Source organism: Lithobates pipiens, unplaced genomic scaffold (assembly GCF_037356315.1).
Source record: "Lithobates pipiens isolate NorthernLeopardFrog02 unplaced genomic scaffold, aLitPip1_a1.2 Scaffold_23, whole genome shotgun sequence".
Lineage (NCBI taxonomy): Eukaryota > Metazoa > Chordata > Amphibia > Anura > Ranidae > Lithobates > Lithobates pipiens.
Genome location: NW_027507785.1, coordinates 280,117,250 through 280,141,174, shown reverse-complemented (window position 1 = coordinate 280,141,174; position 23,925 = coordinate 280,117,250). Strand labels below are relative to the sequence as shown.

The 23,925-nt window shown below is 42.6% G+C and overlaps 1 protein-coding gene across 3 annotated transcripts in view; it reads right to left on the bottom strand.

The window, feature by feature from the left end:
• Positions 1 to 23,925, bottom strand: part of TUT4 (terminal uridylyl transferase 4) — a 90,200-nt gene that overhangs the window by 31,333 nt on the left and 34,942 nt on the right. For all 3 annotated transcript variants that reach the window (XM_077453323.1, XM_077453324.1, XM_077453325.1), the window contains exons 5-14: positions 23,482 to 23,659; positions 15,879 to 15,967; positions 14,943 to 14,994; positions 13,482 to 13,551; positions 11,349 to 11,475; positions 9,027 to 9,146; positions 6,884 to 7,090; positions 5,479 to 5,653; positions 3,530 to 4,176; positions 989 to 1,139 (exon numbers count right to left, since the gene is read on the bottom strand). In XM_077453323.1, the coding sequence (XP_077309449.1) occupies positions 989 to 1,139; positions 3,530 to 4,176; positions 5,479 to 5,653; positions 6,884 to 7,090; positions 9,027 to 9,146; positions 11,349 to 11,475; positions 13,482 to 13,551; positions 14,943 to 14,994; positions 15,879 to 15,967; positions 23,482 to 23,659 (1,816 nt within the window). The remainder of the gene's footprint in view (positions 1 to 988; positions 1,140 to 3,529; positions 4,177 to 5,478; positions 5,654 to 6,883; positions 7,091 to 9,026; positions 9,147 to 11,348; positions 11,476 to 13,481; positions 13,552 to 14,942; positions 14,995 to 15,878; positions 15,968 to 23,481; positions 23,660 to 23,925) is intronic.

Here is a 23,925-nt window from a genome sequence, read left to right as displayed (position 1 = left end):
ACAACTTGTACCCTATTGTAAAATGGAGAACTTTTACCAAAGAGGAGATACCCCAAGATGCCTGCCCACGTTTTGATTTCACTGGGTTGTGCATTACTTTCATTAACTTCCCCACTAAGCTTGCTAGCCAACATTTCACTGTCCAATCACAGTTCTCCTACTGGCCACGGAGGTAGTTTCACTTGACAGTGGAATGGCAATTAGCAGGGATAGAGCTAGCCATACATGTTTTGGTTTTCTCTTATTCAGTTTGTGGGCTAAATACAGCATGGATAGAGAAATCTTCACTAACGGCTGTTGTATTGAGGCAACTGTTGCACCCCGTCAGGGCCACTGATGACTTTAATTTAATTTTTAGATGTGAGGTCAGCAGCCCCAGCACACTCAGAGCTGTCACTCAAGTGGCATTCTATATCAGTGATGGTGAACCTTGGCACCCCAGATGTTTTGGAACTACATTTCCCATGATGCTCATGCACTCTGGAGTGTAGTTGAGCATTATGGGAAATGTCGTTTTAAAACATCTAGGGTGCCAAGGTTCGCCATCACTGTTCTATATTATCCCCCTTCACTCCTCCCCTAGCAGCAGCAATCCCCTCTTCTACTGACAGTAAAAAAAAAAAAAAAAAAAAATGTATTATTCTGCTTTAAAATGGAGTACAGGTTAACTGAATGCTAGCAAGCTATGACAGCACTTTATATCTGCAAAATGTTTTACTTACACAAGTTTCAATAAATATTTACAGTAGCAAGATTTACTCCAGGTGCCTATAGGTATAGGTTACAGAACGCTGGACTGCTATGACCATCATCTTCCAATTCAGCACCTACATTCAGTATATTGTGCAATCTTAGGGCAGAGACTGGCAGGAAATATAGGAATCACCCTATTCTAGGGATACTTGAATTAACATTTCTACAATATTCTGTCATCTCTACCTTATGGTTGAACTAGAACCTAGCAAGACTTTAACAATCAGCACCCTACCATAGCACCTCTTGCAGACTCTGTCCAGTATGTCCCGGAATCTGAGGTTCATAGGGGGAAGGGGCTTCAGATCAATCTTTTTGAAATCTTCAGGACAGTCATCCTTGGAGTGTCCATCACGTTTGCAGATGCTGCAGACTATGGTGGGAGGCTATGAAGATAGGAAATCCTTGTTTAAAAAGTATCTGTAACATTTGCAATATCTTATCTGTCAGGCTGATTTAATTTCTTTAATTTTAGAACCACATTATTAGACTGTCATCTCTTTTACCAAAGCCATCTTCTTACAGCTACAAAAACTTTAAAGCTGAACTCCAAGGAAATAAAATATAAAAAGTATTCCCCTGAGTGAGGCTCCCCCCTCTGCGGTGTTAAATGCTTGTTTTTGCCAAGGGTACCAGTACAGAGCACATTTACTCATCTTATCCCTCGTTCTCCCAGGCTACTCCCGCTATACAACTGTTTCCAAACAAGTTCTCTCTGGTGCACTGGCTGATGATAGTAGCTATTGCATTATCATATACATTGCAGGACCACCAGTTCAGCACTGGAAATAAGAACGCTGAGTGCCCGACCACAAGCCTGAGTGTCAGAGAGAGAAGATACATCCTGGCTGTCAGGAGAGTAAGGATGAGATAAGTGTGTTTTACTGGTAAAGAAAGCGTTTGACCCTTCCAGTGCAAGAGGAGCCCCCACTGCAAGGGTAGTTCTTTCATTCACAACTAGGCTTTTAAAACTGAATTTCTAGAATTTTAAAACAGACTCTTTAAATATTATAACTGTGAAAGCTAAAATATTTTAGAAAATAACCACTCCCTCTCCTCATCCCCGTAGTGTAAGGGGAGCTATCCTCTAGGGCAGGGATAAGCAATTAGCGGACCTCCAGCTGTTGCAAAACTACAAGTCCCATCATGCCTCTGCCTCTGGGTGTCATGCTTGTGGCTGTCAGAGTCTTGCTATGCTTCATGGGACTTGTAGTTCTGCAACAGCTGGAGGTCCGCTAATTGCATATCCCTGCTCTAGGGCCAAGCCACAGGGGAGGACTCAGGCAGAGCTGACAACATTTTTGAAATTTCAGTCCAGCAGAGGCAGTGTCAGCTGTGTACATGAAGTTAGGAGCTCACTTGATTTCTGTCAGGAAATGGGTAATTTTCTGCTGATATGTACCAAATATAGGCTCTATTTTTGCCCAGACATGCACTTTAGTACAACATTCGATAAAGCTTCTCACCAAATTCTGCCTCAAATGAGGTCTTCTGTAGTTCATGGTGGGACTGCTAAATGAACAAAAGGAATTTTATACGCATCTGTGCTGCACTGCAGTGTTTTGGGCTCGATGTCCCAGCAGTTACATTTTACAGAGACCTTAATTCCTGTACATGTAGGGAAGATTAAAAGGAAAAGTATGGCCAAAGCCATTTTTGTTGTACCTTTCCTGTAGGTCACAGGAATGCAGTTGGTTCTGCACTCCTGTGATCCATTTTCAGCCGCCAGCGGGATAAACTTAGCTGATGGATGACACTATTTAGCCGATCCAGATGGCCGGACCGACAACCTAGCTCAGCCTCTCAGCAATCCACTCAGAGCCTGAGCCAGCCGCTTTCACTCCCTCCACAGCCCAGCGCTCCAGTGCTGGAAGGGCAGGGCAGAGAGTGGTGGCTAACAGTCACTGCTCAGAGCGGAGAGGAGAACTGAGCAATCAGCAGTGTTTAATTGGTCACTTCTCACTGCAAAGCTGGCGAGGGACAGATGTAGCATCGGATTGATGCTCTATCCATCTAGGTGTGTATAAATGTTTGTTATTTTGAAAGTCCATACTTCTCTTTTACTGCGTACGAGTCCCAATTGGGCTGATGCAGGAATCTGAAAATTCTGTTTGGAATTGTAACTGTGCAGTCTTAAAATGAATCTTTGCTCCCTTCTATAATGCTAAATAAGTGCCAGCTGCCTCACCTTACTCTCAGCTTCTGGAAATGGCTACATATATAATCAGTTTGATTGTTCAGTGCTAAGATCTATTTGATTTTTTAATCTGTTCAGAAATGAATTTGTAAGCTGTAGTTTTGATCTGTAAGTGATCATCCAGTTTTCTACAACAGTGCCTCAGGAGCCCCTTAACCAAATGTGCGCTATGTTAATCTCAGCATAAAAGTAGGGCCAACCATCACAGTGAAATGGCAATATGAGGGGGGGGGGGGGGGGGAAACGCTAGATGTAGTTAAGAATTGCAAAACTGATATCCCCAGGTTTCAATGCTCCTGGGGTATACTACAACAAAGCTGGTGTACTTGATTTGTCTGCATTTGCACCTGCAACTTTTTAAGCTGGTGATGGAGTCACTTTAATGCAACATGCGTCAAACATGCTGCAATGGACCCGCCTGCTGTAAATGGGCTCTTAGCCTGGAGAAAAGAGACCTGCAGCATTTGGTTAGTGCAATGCTACACACAATGATGAGTCAATTAACTCTATCAGCTGCTGTGATAAAACAACTTGTCCATAAAGGTTAGCTTGTGAAAAGCAGCACCTTTTTAACCTTACCTTCCCAGAAGTCAATATAAGCTTATCAAAAACATAATACAGCTCATCCTCACTAAGGCTTCCTTCATTTTTCATGTCATGGTGCGAGGTAGCAGAGGTGCAGCTGTCAGAGCAGGATTTGTCCAGAGAACAGACTGCTTCTGACGCACAAGTTACTTCAGTAGTATCATGTAAATCCTCAATAGTTGTAGAATTTTGTCCATTACAGTTTTTGTTCCCTTTAACCTCCAAGAGTGCAGATGTCTGGTCTGTCTCTGAAAAAGGAAGTATATCTAGTTCACAAGAATCTGGAGAAGAGGTAGAATGAACTGCCTCATCGCCATCTATACATAGTCTTTGTATGGCCTCAACGACCTTGTCTAGATCGCACCCCTCTGTCTCTAACCCTCCAATGCAGCTTTCTGCTGCCTCTCCATCCTGGTCTATGCCCATTTCCCCTTCAGGGAGGCTGCCTTTAGCAACTTGATCTTCGGGTGTAGATATCTCCTGGCTGGTGTTCTTTTCATCATCCACTTTGGACTTGTACTTCGCTTTGCTTTGCGGACAGGCAAAATATCTGTAAGCTGCTCGGAACCGCTCTAGAATATACTCATACACCATCTGGCTGTTAAGACTCCTTGCAACATTCCTCTTCAGTGCAAAAGGATCTGAGGAAGGAAAGAAAAAAAAAAAAAAAAGGCACATTAAATGGCAAGTCCATCCAACGTGATAATTCAGTTATAGGTTTACTATATCTCGCTGTCTTATACACAGGATATACTGTGTATGAAGAGAAAATATAACATATTTACCAAGTTTAGGAGTGAATTTTAAGAAAAAAAAAAAAAAAAAAAGATATATATTACATTTAAAATGCCTATCAATGCAGCCTCATCAGTGTCCATTTGCAGCCTTGTCATTGCAGCCTTGTCAGTGTAGCTTTGTCAGTGTAGCCTTGCCCCAGTGTCATCTGCAGACTTGTCAGTGTAGCCTTGCTCCAGTGTCATTGCAGCTTTCCAGTTTAAAAATGGCGCAGCTGGATGTCCTGTGTATCATGGCGGCACTCGGTGGCTCTCGGCTCCTCTTGTAGTCCCGCCCACTCCAGCCCTATGATGGACATAACACAGGTCCAATGGCGGGACTGGGCGTGATTGTGAGCGGACCCGAGAGCAGCCGAGAGACTCCGAGATCATAGCCAAGTGTACTCTGCTAGACTCGGCTCCGTTCACAGTCAAGCCCAGTCCCTGTGTTACGCCCAGTCCCGCCCTATGATGGACATAACTGTGAGCGGAGCCGAGTACACTCGGCTATGATCTCTGCGGCTTGGCCTACCAGGAGCCACAAGTTGATCTGTACTTCGAGTTAAAAAAAAATAAAAAATTAAAATAAACTGCATATCCAAGGAGCATTAATACTGTACAAATGACCCAGACTCCTAAAGAAAATCCAGATAAACCCTGCTACCTGAAGGTAAGGCCCATCTACCCTTTAACTGTTCAATGATTTAATGAAAAAATCTGGTGACCAATATGGACAATTCCACTGAAAGGTACGGCTTACCCTTGCGGGCAGAGTCTATCCCCAAAAATGGGGAAATTGGCCTCTCTAGTAATAAAGTGGCAAATAGGTAGCTTTAAGCTTATTTGCAAAGATGACAAAGCCCATTTAGACTGACGGCAAAGGTTTCCCTAAGTAAATTCCCCTTGATTATAACAAACTTTTTTAAATTGTGTACATACAGAACCTTGAAAATAAGATTCAGGGTTCAATAGTCAGAATCCATCTCTTGATTAGTTTTCCAACTTGCTAGATCAGTTTCTTGTCACTTAAGACATTTGGAAAGTAGTGTAATGGTTTAGTGTTCTGCCAATTCAATTGGAAAATTAGCAGTGTACTAAAGAATGATTTACTCCTGTTTCCAAAGATATCTTCATTACAGTAATAGAATATCTACACTATGTAAATCTTACCTTCGATGGCTAGTCGTCTCTTTGGCCAATTCTTAGTCTCTCTACTTAGAAGACCTTGTACTCGCACACTAATCACATACTCTTCAATTGCAAACTCCAGCGTGTAAAATCTCAGCAACTCCAGCCATAGCTGCCCAAGGGATACATGGTGGGGCTGCTCAAGCACCAAGCGGCACTGTAAACAGAAGATCAGGTTGCTGTAAGTTTATCTTTAATACCTTAAATACGTTAAAGTAAACATTTACTGGGAGCTCCAAAATGCTATATTATTCATATAGTGACTTCCAACTAAAATTCCAAGCACAGTGTATTTTTTCCATAGTTGAACTGGTCCAGCCTTGACCAATGTAAATATGTAAATACATTGTATCTGACCAATGACCTTAGAAGCTGAAAATCATTGAAGTAGACAATGCTGTGTTCTCTGATTGGATGAGGTGGAAAGTGTGATATCCATCCACGCCCCACCTCTCCACTTCATCCAATCAGAGAATGCTTTGTGTTAATTTAGAAAAAATCTATATACAGTCTTCTTGAACCTAAACCTAAACTTAAAACCACAATGTCCTACCCACTAGGGTACTATGGTAAAATGAAGATCTCAATTCCTGTGCAAAGGGGTAAAGCCCACAAAGGGAGAAACAATTCCTTTCTGCTTAGCGTTTTCTTTATCTTAGGCAGAATGCTTGAACAGTATGCTGTGTCCATCAGTGTGGTATGGGAAATGCCTTCTTTAAAGCCAAAGTAAAGACCCATAAATAGATATGCACTATATTCATAGTTAGAGCTCCCTTCTCCAGTTATACCAGGGTATTTAATCATGACTTTGCAGTCTAATAAGCACGAGAAAAGCCCTGATACTGTCAGCAATTCACACAGACCTGATCTCACACACCTCCTCCTGTTCTCTATAATACCAGTCTGCGTAAAGACAGTTTGATGGGTGCTGCTGTTACTCAGCTCTGCCAGCATAGGCTTCTACCGTGTAAAGGCAGGAAGCAACAGTTTTCCCAAGAGGTAAGGTTGTTTTAAAACATTTCCAAACAAAAATCAGTCAGAAATCATAAAAATGCAGGGCTACGTGTCTACAAAAAGATACAAATATGTGAGAGGTCGATTAGGTTACAACGGTTTATGGCACAGAATTTTAAACAAAAGTTATTTTGGTCCCAATCAGCATATCTCAAGCCTAAATTGCCTTATTTTTTTTATAGACCTTCTATTAAACAGCATAGAGCAGATGGAGGGAAAGTACTGGAGGAGGAGGAGGACACGTTCTAACAAGGACACAAATCTGAAGTATCCCAGATGTCATGTTAACCCAACAGACACACTTACAAAGACTAACATAATTTACAATAGCATCCTTACATAAATTCTCTTTTCCGAGAGTCAAGGGACTCACCTTTCCCATCTTCTCTTTGTTTTTCCTGCTCTCTGCTTCTGATGCAGCTGCTCTCCTGTGGTTTTGCTCAGTTCTCCCCCTCCCATCCATTCCTGAAGAGTTCTTGTTATCATTGCTGGCTGGCCGGTATTCCCATTCCACATATACATCTTCAGAAATGCCCTTTAGATGGTAATCGTCCAACCTCTTAGATTCAAAGCCTTCTATCTATTGCCCAAGAGGGTATTAATTAAAAAAAATATATATATATTATACAGCTGTGCAAATGACACATTAAAAACAGCACAGAATTAATGCTAAAGCAGAAAATATTTTTCTAGAACCATCTACAAATAGAACCTATTAACAATTTTGATTTGTTTTGTGCCCCTGGGAGCTAAACTATAATGTAATCCAGTTGATCTACTAAAGCAGACACTCAAAAAGAAATTTTAAAATAATTTTAATGAACAGGTTCATCAATGTCCCCCCGGGATGAAATTGACTGGGGACATAGATCTATCAGTCCCTTTCTCTACTGCCTCAGCTGCACGGGTGAATGAATAGGAAACACTCGGAGGCTTCCTGCTCATTCACAAACTGAAGTATAGTGTACAGAGGTACCAAAAAAGGCACCATTCTAGACCTATATGTTGGGTATGCTACAATTCTGTGAATTCAATTCAGTGATATGTGACCAGTAGGGTCTGATTTTGTCATAGGCATATACCATAAGTAAAAAATCTCCATATGTTTTGTGGCATTTACGACAGAAAGACTCAGAATAAATGTAACGTGGTTGTCCTGCTTAGGTTTGCCAGTGCAACAATGGCTGACCTATGAAGCACAACTGTACCTACACATGCTTAAAGTGGTTGTAAAGGCAGAAAGTTTTCTATTGTGATGAATCCTTCACATTATGATAAAAAAACCTTCTGTGTGCAGCAGCCCCTCTCAGCCCCCCTAATACTTACCTGAGCCCCATCTCGATCCAGCAATGTCCACAAGCGCCTCAAACCATATGGGACTATCCCTCCTGATTGGCTGAGACACAACAGTGGCGACATCGGCTCCCACTGTTGTCAATCAAACTCAGTCAGTGAGGGGACGGGGCTGAACCACGGCTGTGTTTGAATGGATAGATGGAGCTCAGCTCGGGAGGCCCCCCCATAGCAAGCTGCCTGCTTTGCGGGCACTCAACAGGAGGGAGGGGACAGGAGCTCCAGCCAGGGACCTGAGAAGAGGAGGATCCAGGCTGCTCTGTGCAAAACCACTGCACAGAGCAGGTAAATAGAACATTAAATTGAAAGGTTTCTTAATGGTTATTGATTTTTCATTAGGTGGTGGGTTTAGATGTAATCAGAGTTTATTGGACTTTAAATCGAGTATCCTATTAGCTTCTTGCTATTATGACTGGAATTTGTGGGCTCAAAAAACATATTTGAATCACTATCCTGACAATGTCCTTCTAGCATATGCCACATACTGCTGAAAAGTAACCCTCTGAACATACAGAAGCCCCCCCACCCTCCACCCCCACATCTTACCTTTAGCATGCCTGAAGAGCCTATGCAAATACTGACTTTTTGTACATTGGTATTGGTATTTGCATAGGACTAGCCTGCTCCCCTTACCTACAGTGCCTGGTTAGGCCTGGTGATAGGATGTGCAAGCACTAAGTGTAGGATTGGACGGGGCATTCACAAAATTTTCTGCAACAATCCATAGGAGAGGCAGACAGCAATGACAAGAAGTGGACCTAGAGAGTGCCGGCTATACAGATATGGGCTTACTTTGCCTTTTAGCAGCATTTAATATGTGTAGTTTAAAGAAGATCTCCAGCCCAAAATATTACATTGTTCTGGTAGCAAATTCACAAAACCTAAACCCTGTGCGTTTATTTGCACGCAGTCTCGCTATCTGTTGACTACAGCAGTAAAGGGCTGCAAGAGACTAAAGGGAAATCCCCAAAAGGAAATTTGCAGAGGCTGTAACTATATTAATAGTAGTATGTAGGGGCTGATGCTCAACATGCAATACTAGTATTGCAGGTTTGTTAATAGCAGATGCACTAAACAAAATATAAAAGTACTGTGTACATAATTTATAAAAATATCAAAAAGGAAGAGTCAACAAGGAAAGATCCATTCTGACGGTGGCTTACCCAGGATCCAAGATATGCTGGAAGGATTGGTGGCTGTCTTTTTTGGAGGAAAAATACCACCATTAGGGCAAAAGAGTAAGAAGGGACCCCCCCTTCTGCTTGGCAGTCTATGTGACACAGCTAGAAAAGATAAACAAGGTAAGCATTATTTAATTAGTAATTACCTCTAGCCCAGTCAGTCCCTTGTGTTGACCTTAAGACCCCTGTCACACTGAGCCACCCCGGGCGTCAGCAGTAAAGAGGTGCTATTTTTTAGCGCCGCTTTACCAGAGTTTTAGCGACGCCATTCAGCTGCTAGCAGGGCGGTTTTAATCCCCGCTAGCAACCGAAAAGGTGTTAAACCTGCCCGCAAAATGCTGCTGCGGTGGTGCTTTGCTGGCGGTATCACTGTGCTTCCCCATTTTCAATGGGCAGGAGCGGTGGAGGAGCGGCCTAGGAGCAGTGTAGGAGTGATGTATTCACCGCTCCTACACCGCTGCAAAGAAGCTGCTGGCAGGACTTTTTGTGACGCCCTGCCAGCACAGCACCCCACTGTGAAAGCACTCGGGCTTTCAGACCTTGTTTGCAGCTGAGGCTTTTTTCAAGCGCTATGCAGGCGCTATTTTTAGCACTGTAGCGCCTGAAAAACGCTTCCAGCGTGAAAGGGGTCTAAAAGCTAAGGTTATTTAGGGTGTAACATGTTACTATGGATCAGTCCCAGCGCTCTATAATTTCGCCCTTGTGACAGTGGGTGAAATACCTCTCCTCAAACCTGATGTCATAACTGAAAAAAACGCACGGCTGTCCAGGGCTTAGCCCAAACAGCGGCCCTATTCACAGGAATCTGTGAATGAGTGAACTACAAGTCCCGTCTTCCACTGCAGCAGAAGGCTTGGAGGTTGTCAGTGAACTACCAGGGTGCTGATTAACACCTTTGTAGTCCACTGGCAGTTTGTTCAGCTGGATAGCTGTGTGCCCGTAGAGATACGGGCAGAGAGCTCTCGGCATGGTCTGTAGAAGCAATGCTCTGCAGGCTCAAGTGTAAAAAAATTTATAAATGCACATTTTTTTTCCTACAAAAAAAAAAAAAAAAAAAGTATCCTTTAAAGGGAATGTATAGCATATTCAATGCATTTAAAAAAAAAATGGGTAATCAAGCAACCAGATAGCTCTAAATAACATCACAGAGCGTTAATGCTTTGAGAGGAAACAGGGCTCAGTGTCAGTATACAGCAACACTGCAGCCCGCAATTATTTTGGCAAAAGAGTGGTGTGAAGCAGATACGATTTAGCTTACTACAATCTTTGTACACAGGGCACACCATAAAGGAACAAGGTGATCAAATGCATTAATAAACAAATGGTTCTAATATTAAACTCAATGCAAAGTTGTTCATTGCAAAAACCAAGTGGACACTCTGTGCATGGATGAAAAGATATTTAACCTCCACAAATGGAAAGGCTACTTTACAGTAAGGGCTCTCAACATCCCAGCAAAAAAGAGCAAATGGCCATGGGGGCTGAAAAGCTTGCCCAAAGAGAGGTCAACGGGACTGCACTGCAATTGCTGTGGCACAGTGATCCCATTAAAAACACGCATTTAGGAGGTGGCAGGATTGCCTCCTAAAAGCCTGCAAGAAGCCCCTCTGCCGTACATCTAAACTTATCGTAAGAGCGGTCAAAATGTGCAATGATCTGCCACAGGGACTGGCCATAGTTAGCACTGTAGATGGCTTTAAAATAAAGCTGAATGTATTTCTAAATGCAAAAAATATTATTTATATACTATACATTAATAGCTATATATATCAGTAGATTATTGATTCAGGCAGTATTGCATTTAAGGGTCAGGAAGGATTTTGTTTCCCCATTTAAATTAAATTGCATCATGGTTTATAAGTGTCTAATGCCTTCCTCTGAATCAGCAGCAGATTTAGAGCCGGCTCACACAGGGGCGACTTGGCAGGCGACTTAGCCGCCCGACAAGTCGGATCCTGTTCTGTACTATGGAACTGTTCCTATAGGAGCGGCTCAAGTTGCTCCGACTTAGAAAAAGGTTCCTGTACTACTTTTGGGGCAACTTCAGGCAACTTGCATTGACTTCTATACAGAAGTCATTTTGCAAGCTGCTGCTGAGGTCGTGTGCAGGTTCGTGCTGCAAGTCGTGCTGCCCCTGTGTGAACTGGCTCTCAGGCTCTGTGGATGTTGGATTTTTACTGTATTTATTTATTTTTCTGTTGTTTGAACTCGATAGACCGTAGTTCTAGTTATTTGGGAAAAAACTGTATATTCATCATATAATAGCAAATATGACCCAAACATTGCATCAAAATATTTACTTACCCTGGCCCAATAGCGGAACGCCATGACCAAGGCAATGAGAGTGGGCTCTAGTCTGCCAACAGCTGCCAGTAATTCAGTGGTAAGGCACGCTGTGTCATTTCCAGCACTCACTTTGCATGTTAACCCGCTAGAAAAAAAAAAATTTAATAGGTTTATAAAAACACACAGCAGATAACATTCAGCAATATTAAAGCTAAACATGAGGTACAAAGCTAAATACAAAACATGAATTGCATATACAAGAGTTGTTTTACCTGCTAAAGGGTTTGTACAGTGCCTTGAAAAAGTATTCATACCTCATGACATTTTTCACATTATGTCATTTTAAAGTTTCTACTAAAACTAATACTTACCAAACCTATATTTTCCTTCAGCTCCATGAGAATCTATTTGGTACATAGTATTTTAAACACCCGGAGAAAGGCTAACAGCTACATACATCTAAGGGAAAATCCTGGGAGCCAAATATTAAAAGCTATGCAGTAAAAAAGTATGTATGTATCTACCTTTAGCCTAGGTTCACATATGCGCGATGTGGGAACCAGTGCGATTACATCGCCGTTTCCCCCGCATCGCATCTCTCCCGCAGGCAGTTCACACTGCCCTCTGCGAACCGCTGCGGGTGTCAATACATTGGTAATGACACCCCCAGATCGGTTCACGGTCGCAGTGCGAACTGTAAACTCATACATGAATCAGATCGCATGGGTGAGAACACCCATGTGATCTGATTCTAGTGCGGGGGAAAAAAAAAAAGAAAAAAAAAAGTGCCTGCACTATTTTCATGCGAATCCAATGCGAGTTCAGCCATACAAATGTATAGCTGAAATCACACTGCACAGACATCGCATGTGATCGGCACCTGTGGTGCGAATCAGATGCGATGCCTGAGATCACACATATGTGAACCTAGGCTTAAGGAAAGTATTATATTATATTTATATATATTGATATTTAATGCCACTAATGTTCTGCCATGTGCTGCTATAAGTACTATTGGGTCATGATGATTAAGTATTGAACTTACAAGACATTTGTGAACACATTGTGAAAATAACGTCATTTACACTAATTTGTATTCACGTTATACTATGCAGACGATGATAGTCAGCCTATAGGTCTTGAAGAAGCTATGCAATTCAGCAAAACGTGTTGACCCTTGGGAGGATTATAGGATTATAGAATATAAGCATATTAGAAGGTGTTAGAAGGTTATTGTATCATATCACTGTACAATCTTTTGATCTTTTTATACTGTTGTGTATTTTTTTTTACATTTCTTTTGAATTTTAAAACTGTTGAAAATAAAAATTATATATTTTTTATCCTAATAGTTTCTGTCTCATGTCATGCCATTAAAGTCCAGTACTAGCAGGGTATAGTCCTGCAACCCCCTTTCTTTTTTCTTTAAGTATTACAAGATTTTCCTCTTAAGCTATTGTACACACTGACTGAAAATCGTCTGAAATCAGTCTGTTGGAATGGGAAGACTTTCAGCCCATGTGTACAGCTTTTAGTTAGAGAGAAGCTGGTCTCAGGACTGGCTTCTGCCAATGGGTCATGTTGGATTAGCCAGCATTGGAGCCGTGTTCAATCAGCTCACGCAGCCAATGACTGTGAGCACCATGTCAGAATATGATAGCACAGGGGGGAGATCGCCACACTAACATCGATCTCTTTCGCTCAGCCTGCTGGGTTGAAATAAAAAATAAATAAAACCTTCTCGTATGTACCCAGCTTTAGGCAATTATCACAAGAACATTTGTTCCTCTTGGAAAATTCCCTTCCTTCCTTAGTGACAACTGTAAATTGTTGGCTTTATCATCACTTAAACTGAGAATAGTCACCATGTCAAAAGTAATTCTCCCCAGCAGATACACAAACAGCAATAAAAACATTCCTCTCCAAGCTATAGTGTTCTTGAATCACTGATCCAGAACACATATGCAGATAAGCAGAGTCTTTACTTGCTATACCAGGTCAGAAAATCAAAGAACTGAAGTTGGAGACAGCCACATGACAAACATATTCAGAAAGGGAGGTCGGCAATGGCAACCATCACGTTCCTTTTAGTATAGATTTCTATACAACAAAATACTCTCCATTATAAAAGAATTGATAAAGGTATCTTACCTATTTTCATCCTTGCAAAATACAACAGGAATCTTTGCATGGAAATCCGACTCAACATCAATATATCGAGCTGGAGAACAAGAAGGAGGATGGAGGGGGGAGAAGAGAGAGAATTATCCATCAAAATGGATTAAAATCTTAGTGCTTCCTAGTGTAAAAAGTGAACCAGCACTTTGCCTAGACTAGGCAAAGTAACAGAAAAGCTGAAAAGCGGGTACCGGTACCTCTACGTGCCATACTTACCTTTAGCACACTCCCTGCTGCGAGTTTCCATTGAAATCCCTACATAACAAGAGTTAAAGAAGAAGTATAGGAAAGAAGAAAAATACACATATATAGTGTATTCATCTCTATGGCTGCAACATCGATGTGATGATGCAGCGGTCCCAGCTGGCTCTAATGCCCTGTACACACGTCTGATTCCGCCCCCCCCCCCCCCCCCCCAACGGATTTTCTCCTAAACTGGTGTTGCATACACACGGTCGGACAAAGTTGTCGGAGAATCCAATCGTTCGGAACGTGATGACGTTCGTTACGACGGGACTACATTGAGGCTACTAGCCAATAGCTTTGGTCACGTAATCACGTAATTTGATATGAGCAGGCGTGGCACTTTGTCCGATCGGAATTCTCTCCAAACGATTGGAAAAAGCCTGATCGTTTTTTTTTTTTGGTCTGAAAATTTGAGATCCTGCTCTCAAATTTTTGTCCGGCGGAAAAAGAGATTGTCTAATGAGATATATATATATATATATATATATATATATATATATATATATATATATATAAGCGCTCACGAGACTGCTCAACACTCAGCTATCAGTCTTCCCTGAACAGGGAAAAACAGGGAAAAGTGATCACCGGCCATCACTCTCCACTCTAGCGGTCACTGGCGGCTGAGCCAGCTGGCAATAAGGCAGCTGAATGGATCCCGACAATAAAGTCAGGATCCTTCCAGATCCTGCAATGGCTCCGTGATGTCAGCCGATGTCCGTGATGCACTCTGAGCACTGAATTGTGGGAGGCATATTATATTATATTATATTATATTATACGTGTCAAATACTGAAGAGGCTTCCTGGGACTACTGCAGAGGTTCAAAGCAACAGGAAGTTTTGGTAAAGGTAAAAGAAGGCACTTCATCGTTTCTGGTGTGCAGTGTACCCCTTACTTAATATGGCCAAAGTGAAGAATTACTTTGAGATACTTTAAAATATCAACTCATGCCAATGTTTATCTTCTTTCTTAGGTATGTTCATTTAAAATTTCATTTTTTTTAGCTAATCCTTCCACTTCTTCTTCTTTAACCAGAACCAGTTTGCTTATATGCTTTTGCGATTAGCCAATATACCGTAATTAATAGCACATACAGAATTTGGTAAAATGCAAACAATTAACAAAATTATAATAAAAAAAAGTTAAAAATAAGTGTTTAGAACAAAATAAATGATAACAACTTACAGCTGTTCTTCAGAATCTCAAGAGCCTGGATTAAAACATCTGGCTGGTTCATCTAAAATGGACACAATAATATTATACAGTGTTCTTGAATGACATACAAGTACCATATTTAATCGGCATATAACACGCACCTTTTTCACCTGAAAATAGGAAGGAAAAAAATTCGCGGGTGCGTGTTATACGCCAACAGCGTACCTTGTAGGGGAATGCGTGCCGCCGGAAATCACTGAGCCGTCATCTCCTCTGGGCTCGCACATCACACACACAGTCCCGCCTCCACCATCGGCATTGGACCAGTGTTCTGTCTATCACAGGAGGTGTATGTGACTGCCGACTGAGAGCCGAGGAAACAGATGGCGGCTCGGTGATTTCCTATGAGAGATGGTAAGCTGCACTGAGGGGGCAGATGAGCGCAGAACAGGCTGCAGATATGCACAGAAACGGCTACAGATGGGCACACAAAAAAAATATATTTTTTTTTTCCCCGAAACTTCCCTCTTAAAATTGGGGTGCGTGTTATACGCCGGCGTGTGTTATATGCCGATAAATACAGTATATCATATTTAAAATAAATTACAAAGAATGGTGGTTTTACCATTGCTCATATCTATTACAGATATTCTCCATAATGGGGACACAGTAAGGGTATTTGCACACAGTACAGATGTATGAACATTAGATATTCCTGGCAGAAATTAAAACGCGAGAATGGTCTGTATAACAAGTGCTATACTTTTCTGCCAGGAATATCTGATGTTCAACGATCAGTACTGTATTTGTGCATTTGCAAAAGAAAAGTTGTCAGCGAGATGACAGGCTGCCTCTCTTGAATCATTGGTCTGTTCCATGCAGTTAATGCTTCATATGTGTATGTGTGACAGGTACACTTTAAAATAATCTTATATGATTCAGAAGATTGTCTTTCGCTATACATACCTTTGGAGGAAACTTTATGTCTATATTAATGTCACTTGCTTTAAATGCAAATCTGGTCAGTGATGATCCATACATTCTCAGGGAACATTCTAAAAGCAGAACATAAAATTAGATTTTAATTACTTTAGAAGAGGATAACATTCAGAGACTGGGAAAATGGGGAAGTCCTGTGTAAGCCAATATTGTTAATATTGCTAATATTGTTGGAGTGTTGGACCTGGGCTGTGGATTCCTGTTCTGACAGCACTGATTGGCCCAGGTCTGTCACATGGAACATGCTCCTCCATACCTGGAAGTACTGGTTACTTCCTACAGCTCCCCCACACTGCACTGTGCAGCAGGACAGGAAAAGTTTCACTCACTACCTGTCATGCCCCCTGGTCTAAGATAGTGTGGGGTGAAGGGGGGGTCCCTTCATTTTCTTTCCTGCTAATATGACAGGAAGCGTGAGTGACTCTCCCCAGAGTGGACACTAATAGCAGTAAGAGCCCCACAGCGGTTCTAACCCTTCAACACCCTAGCCAAAATGCAAAAATTTTTTGCTTGGAGTTCACACAACTCCTACAATGAAAATGCCCCTTATATGAAACCGCTACACTTGAAACATAAAAATATGTGCACCAAAGGACCAACACATACAAAAGAAAGGAGGCTCTATAGGGCCCCTAAAACTTTGTCTATGCCAGTGGTTCTCAACCTTCCTTTGTGCCATGAACCCTTGATAAAAATTTCCCAAGTTGTGGGGACCCCTAATAGTAAAATTCCTTTCCTAGCGTGGGTTGTCAGCACCCAAGGCAAGACAAGAAATTTGCACCCCTAACCCGCGGACATTTAGCGCTCCCCTGAGTCCCTTCCACTTGTACAGTATTAAAACCCCTTATGGTACATTTTAGGATGTACCACCTCTTCTATTTGTTCTCCTTTCTTTCCCTTTTATCGCTCTCTATGCCATTTTCCTTTTTTTTCCTCCCATCCCTCTCTCTAGCCGTGTTTCTTATTCATTCTCTTATTCTTTCTCTCCCCTTTTCTTTGTTCCTGCCCCTCTTTTCCTCTCCCTTCCATGTATTATCCATTTTTATTCCTTCCCTTACTCCTTGGTGGGATTTGGGGGGGGGGGGGGGGCATGAGTGCCAGTGCTGGTGGGGAGTTGGGATGAGTGCCAGTGCTGGTAGGGGGTGGGATCAGTGGCAGTGCTGGTGGGAGTTCTGATCAGCCAACTAAGTTGCTCTTGATTAAGGTCATCTGCTTATCTGAGAACTGTAGTGGGAAATTTAAATGGCGAATATAATCACAGGTAGTCTAACTCACTGTGTCTCTGGCTTTGTGGTGTCTCGTAGCAGTGACACCTATGCCAAAATCAGGAGATTGGGTCTCCTCCAGCCCCTCCCACTTCACATTCCTCACCAGTCAGCTGACCTCTAGTCTCTGCCCCCCAGCCATGCCATGAACTGAATGGGTGGCTGCGAAGAGGCTGAGTGGATGGCCACGGGCACAAGGGAAAGCCCTGCTGGGCAGCCACTAGCTCCAGGGATAGCCCTGCTGGGCGGATGCAAAAAGTCTGCGGGAGAAGGATGGGCTTCAGGAACAGCCCAGGATTTGGTGACCCCTGACAAATCGGCATTCGACCACCGAGGGTATCCCAACCCCCAGGTTGAGAACCATTGGTCTATGGAAAACCCTGTAAATTTTTGCAGCCTGTGCTGTGGATGTTCAAAAAAAAAAAAAAAAAAGTCATAACTTAGAGACTAAATCACAGAGGTGAAGGCTATAATAAGATCTAAGTGAACGTTGGCATATTATGGTCTACAGAGTATAGACTCTATAACAGGCATATGCAATTAGCGGACCTCCAGCTGTTGCAAAACTACAAATCCCATCACACCTCTGCGTGTGATGCTTGTGGCTGTCCGAGTCTTGCAGTTCTGCAACAACTGGAGGTCCGCTAATTGCATATCCCTGCTCTAACATACAAATACGTCATACTTGGCAATCTCCAACCAACTCTGGCTGAAACAGAAGGACCTATGAGAGTACACTTAACTATTTCAGTGTCTGACTTATATTTTACTAAAATTACAAAATACAGTATACAGCTTAGGGCCTTAGCTTTTGCAAAAGCAATGTCTACAGCAGGCTTCGTAAAGCATGTTTCAGCTCAAATGTCAAAATGCTAGCAGGCTTTAACACTAATGAATCCTGCTATTTGCTTGTTTAAAATGATACTTAGTACTCCCATTAAAATCTGTGTTTAACATCCTCAAACTGGAACCTAATATTCTTTCAAGACATCAACAAAGCTGCTTGAAGCCTGGTGAATTCTTTGCAAATGATCTGCATATTACCATTATACCGTATACTCTTAGGCAAGCCATACATAGGTTGAATTTCGAAAGAATTTTCTTTAGAAAATCATATCTAAGAATTTTCATTTGAATTTCGCACCATTAGTGGGCTGCAGCAGCAGCCGATTTTCATGCGGCCATCGAATTTGAGTAATCGAGCTTGTTGAATTTTTTTTTTAAAAACTAATAAATCAATGATGGGAAAATCATGCAAGCAATGTAAATCAAAATAGAGATGCGCATGTGCAGGAAACAAAAATTCCCAAAAAGAAAAGAAGATTCCCAGCCATTCTTTTCTGTAGCAACAGAAGATGAACTTGAAGGCTTGGTTGGTTGAATTTTCAAAAATCAATGGTGGCACCATTGGATCACAAAAACGCGCAAAATGTCTGCTTTTCAAAAGAAAATTCTTTCGAAATTTGACCATGTATGGCAAACTTTAAGCCTAGTACGTACCACTAGGTCGGAGCCGCTGTACTAACAATCTGATCTTACCTGCTGTTCTATTGAGACCCCCCCACCAGAACACTCCGGTCAATGCTCTCAGACGTTGGTTGAGAGCGCTGATTGGGAACCGAGCGGCTGCTGGTTTTCAAGCATGCTCAGCTGACTTCTGTCTGACCGGCTGCCATACATTTGGCCCATGTGTACTGGCTGCCATACATTTGGCCCATGTGTACTAGGCTTGTAGCCTGTATGAACAAGGCCTTAGTCCTGAGCTAGGAGTGACTATTCTGAATTCTGCCATGCAATGATCAAAAAATCTACATTGTATTCATTGTGTATAAAGCCTCTTCAAAACCGACTGGAGTGGAGATGTGATCTGTCAATATACTCTGCAATGCCAGCTTTGTTTTGTAAGCAGCCCTGCACCTGCAAACAGGTTTTAGCCCCTCAATCGGATCTTTTGTCTTCTATACCCTGGAATAGATTTCCATGAAAATAAGATTCATTTAAATGTAAAAGCTAGTCAAATCCAAATTAATGTATATACATATATCAGGAAGGACTAGAAGGTTTGTGTGAAAAGAATACCTAAAATAAATAAACATGTCTTCATGTTAATCAGATTACAAACTGCGTAGCCGTTACTGCTACTGAACTAAAGAACCGACAGCAATATTTTACTACTCAAAAAATGAACCAGACATTTCAATATGACAATGGGCAACTTATCCAACCTATTAAAAGGAGAAGTACAGCCAAAGCTTGTTTGGCTGCACTTCTCCTATGGATCACAGGAGTGCAGTTCGTTTTGCACTCCTGTGATCAGTTTTCAGCACACAGCAGGCTGAAGTCCGCTGATATCACAGAAGTTGGACCACACTCGGGCAAGATCGCGACAATGAAGTTGGGATCCACCCACAAGCCTGAACCCGCACCCAGTTCAGCCTGTCAGCAAGCCGCTAAGAGCTTGAGCCAGCCGCTCCTGCCCCCTCCACAGCCCAGCGCTCCAGTGAGCGTGGTGGGGGCAGAGCAGAGAGCTGCTGGACTGACAGTCAGCAGCTCTCTGTCCAGGGAGCTGTGAGAACCGAGCGATCTGTGTTATTAGCTCACTCAGTTCTCAGTGTTAGAGCCGGCAGAGGACAGATCCTGCACCCACCTAAGTATGAATCTAAAAAAAAAAAGAAAATAAAGTCCATACTTCTCTTTTAAGCCCCATCTAATGCAGTCAGGACGTCAATTTTGTTTTGGTGTAACGTCACAAAGCCATGCAACTGTCAGTTAAAGTGACGCAGTGCACTATCGCAAAAAGTGCTGGTCAGGAAGGGGGGAAAAAAATCTTCCGGGGCTAAAGCGGGTAGGTGTCCTTTTGCTGCAAAAACAGCAAAAGTAAGTGATGCACACACATCCGGCCATCCACATGATGTAAAAGAATATTCAGAAAATTAATAAAAGAAAATGAGTAATCAGACCCAGTCACCTACATGCATTGCCCCAATGTCAGTTCTGCTGCCCACATGGCCATAGTGGCATTTCTGGCTATGGACATGGGTCAGAATGGGCCCCTTGACTTGTCTGTGGCTATGAGGCTCCATACACAACAAAACGGCGATATCCATTTTTTCTTTCAAAAAATCAATTTTAAGGACAAAATTGTTAACTTGCTACCCAATATAGCCCACCAACTTTCAAATGCTAACACTGAAAGTACTTAGGCTGCTTTCACACTGGGGCGGTATTCAGGCGTTACAGCGCTAAAAATAGCGCCTGTGTAGCGCCTGAAAAAAACCGGCCCCTTTCACTCCAGTGTGAAAGCCAGAGGGCTTTCACACTGGAGCGGTGCGCTGGCAGGACAGTGAAAAAAGTCCTGCTAGCCGCATCTTTGGAGCGGTGAAGGAGCGGTGTATTCACCGCTCCTACCCATTGAAATCAATGGGACAGCGCGGCAATACCGCCGGCATAGCGCCGCTGCAGCGGCGCTATGCGGGCGGTTTTAACCCTTTTTCAGCCGCTAGCGGGGGTTAAAACCACCCCGCTAGCGCCCGCAGACCGCCGCTAAAACGCCGCTAAAAATAGTGGCGCTTTCCCGCCGAAGCCCGCACCGCCCCAGTGTGAAAGGGGCCTTAAAGAGGAGCTCCAGTCTCTGTCCCCCCAAAAAAAATTAAAAGCCAGCAGCTACAAGTACTATAGCCGCTGACATGTAATATAAAAGGACACTCACAAGTCCAGTGATCCATCAATGTCCTCACCCAAGTCGATTCTTCAATCGGTTTCGGGTCCAGGTGCCAGCATCTTAAGTAAGGTAAACCGGCAGCCTTCACAGCCAGTTTCCTACTTTGTTAATGGCGCCACAGTTTGCAGGGAAATGGAGGGGGCCGAACTTCCACTCAGATAGCCGCGGTGATCTATACGGAAGTGGTAGCAGGTACCTGTCAAAAGTGCCAGATGTGGCACTGGAGGGAGGAGGATGCAAACAATCAGAGCTTCCCCTTTAAAGGCAAAGTTCCTCTTTAAAAAAGAGTTGTAAGGCAGAAGGTTTTTTTATCTTAATGCATCTATGCAAAAAAACCTTCTGTGTGTAGCAGCCTCCCCAGCACCCCCCTAATTATATACCTGAGCCTCTTCTCTCTCCAGCGATGTCTACGATCACCTCAGCCATCCTGGACACGCCGTCTGATTGGCTGAGGCAGAGCAGCAGCGCCACTGGCTCCCGCGGCTGTCAAAGTCAGTCAATCAAGTGAAAGAGAGGACGGGGGCCAGGTTGGGGCACCGTGTTTGAATGTATACACGGAGTTGGTTTGGGTGCACCCTGTAGCAAGCTGCTGGGTAAGAAGCACTCAAAGGAGGGAGGGGCTAGAAGCACTGAAGAGGGACCCGAGAAGAGGATCCAGGCTGCTCTGTGCAAAACCAACTGCACAAAAGGAGTTAAGTATACCAAAAAAACAAGGAGCCTTTACAACCACTTTAAGATGGAATTCAGATAAGGCTGTTACTGATTAAAATTTTCGCGTTCGATTAATTGATTTTTTTAAATGAATTAAAATCGACTAAATTTCAATTATAACGCACATGCAGACCCAAATACTTTTAGCTGATCTCCTTGCATTGCAACTCTGCATTAGTCAGTAGTAAATGTGGTATACACTATATACAATCAACCAACACTAGTTAGTTTCCACAATCCATGACTTAACTTCACAGTTCACACAAATAAGTTTTAAATGTATTTTTAAAGTAATTTTTTTTTCCACAGTAGCGTGACAGTCCCTCCACCTCCGGTCTAACTAATCACTCTCACCTTATGGCATGGACCCCTGTGTAAATAGGTGGTCATGTAAGCGGGTATCAAAAGGGTTAACACGGACCATAAACTTCTCTCACGTCTCCTTAGATCTCAGCAAGGACGCCAGGTCATGGGTAGAAAGAAAAGATCTAAGTGCTCACCGCTTAGTATAAGATTTCATTTTTGTGTTCAAAACACAAAACTACTCACATCAAGATGATAAAAACACAGCATGTAAAGCCGACAATCATGTTAGTTCCGTAGAGCAGCAGCAGGTGACGTCATGCGTAGCTCCTACCCCGTACACGTTACATCAGAACTTCGATGTCACCAGACTCCTCCTCCCTTCCCTTTATTAGCAGACGGAGGCACTTGGGGAAAGGGGGGGGGGGGGGGGGGTTGTCCAGTGATGTCACCGGATCTCCGACGGCACTCCCTGAAGCCCTGGAAGCCGGCAGAGAAGCGAGTACCGATCAAAAGAATTTTGATCGATCAAAAAAATGAATCGATTAATCAAGGAATTATTCTTTCATTTCCACATCCCTAAATTCAAAGCTTAGTTATGTATTTAAACTATCTTGTAAAAACCATCTAAAAGAAATAAATAAATAAAAAACAGTCCTCATCAACACGTGGATTACAAAACCGTTTAAAGCCACAGACCTAATTTTTAGATTTGCAAACAAGCTCAACCCATGGCAATGGGATCACAGTAATAAAGCAGCCCATAAATGGATCATTTTTTTAGTTTAACTAGTGAACTGAATGAAAAAAAGTGACATGATTCCTCTATCCACACATTCAATGTGGATGGGGAAATCTCCCCGCTGGGCTATTATATTCTGAAAGCGAGGAGGCTTCCCCACCGTCTGTCAGAATACACTGATCAGTGCTGCCAGCTATAGCTAATCGAGTGGTGGAAATCTGACAGGGCAGTTGTACAGAAGTCGATCAGCAGACTCCAGCTGCCTAATGCATTACCTTCTTTAATGGGACCTGGTATAGTATAGGTCTTAATATTGCTTTTCCCAGCACAGGGTTGATCAGCACACTTTATCCTAGATTTGTACTGTTTAATCCTTCCCCAGATGATAGTTACTTCCCCACATCAGAACTTCCATTCAAAACCAAGCAGAACAGCACATAGTTCTTACTGTAAAAAAATGGTGGAATCCCTCCCACTGAGCCATTGTGTTCTCCCGGTGGGAGGGCCGATCCCTGCTAGGAGAACACAGCAATTAGGGCTAGTGGCTGCTGGCAATAAATGCATTTAGAATTGATTGGTCAACTTGGGCACATTCAGCCTGTCCATACATGGGTTAAATCTCCGCTGGTCCCTGCTGAACCAGCCAAGATTTGAACAGTCTATGGCTGGCTTTAGGCCCAAAAAAAAGCCTCGGTATATCCTTTCTGCACCTTCCCTACATAATAAAGGTGGACATCCTTTAATTCGAGCTAAAACAGACAAGAATTGTTATACAAAAATACTGGCACCATTTCCACAATCCCCATAACATTTTAACAAGAAACCTACCAGGCAGTTTAATCTGGATAATTTTTTCCATCTCGTTCACAATTTCCTGCCTGCACAGAAAATCCTCCTGAGATATCCCATGTTCCTTTGCTGCATTTTCCAAAGTGACTCCCAAGGCAGCTATCTGGGCCGCTGAAGGAGGTGGAAGAGCTCGGAGTTCATTCTCTTCTTGCTTTTCCTACACAGCAAAACATAAAATTTGTTTTAAAAAAAAAAAGTAGTTATTGCACAATAAAATAACTGACACAAATTGGAGATCAAAATTCATACAGAGCATAAACTAGGGGTAACAAGAAGAACCAACTCTATTCTAAAACGTACAATTCTAGAACAAACTGCTACTGGTAAACGCTAGAGCAAAATTTTACACTATTTTGCAGGAAATAAACTTGCAAAGAGAATATCAGCCCTTCTAAAGTGAAGCTCACATTGTAAAAAAAAAAA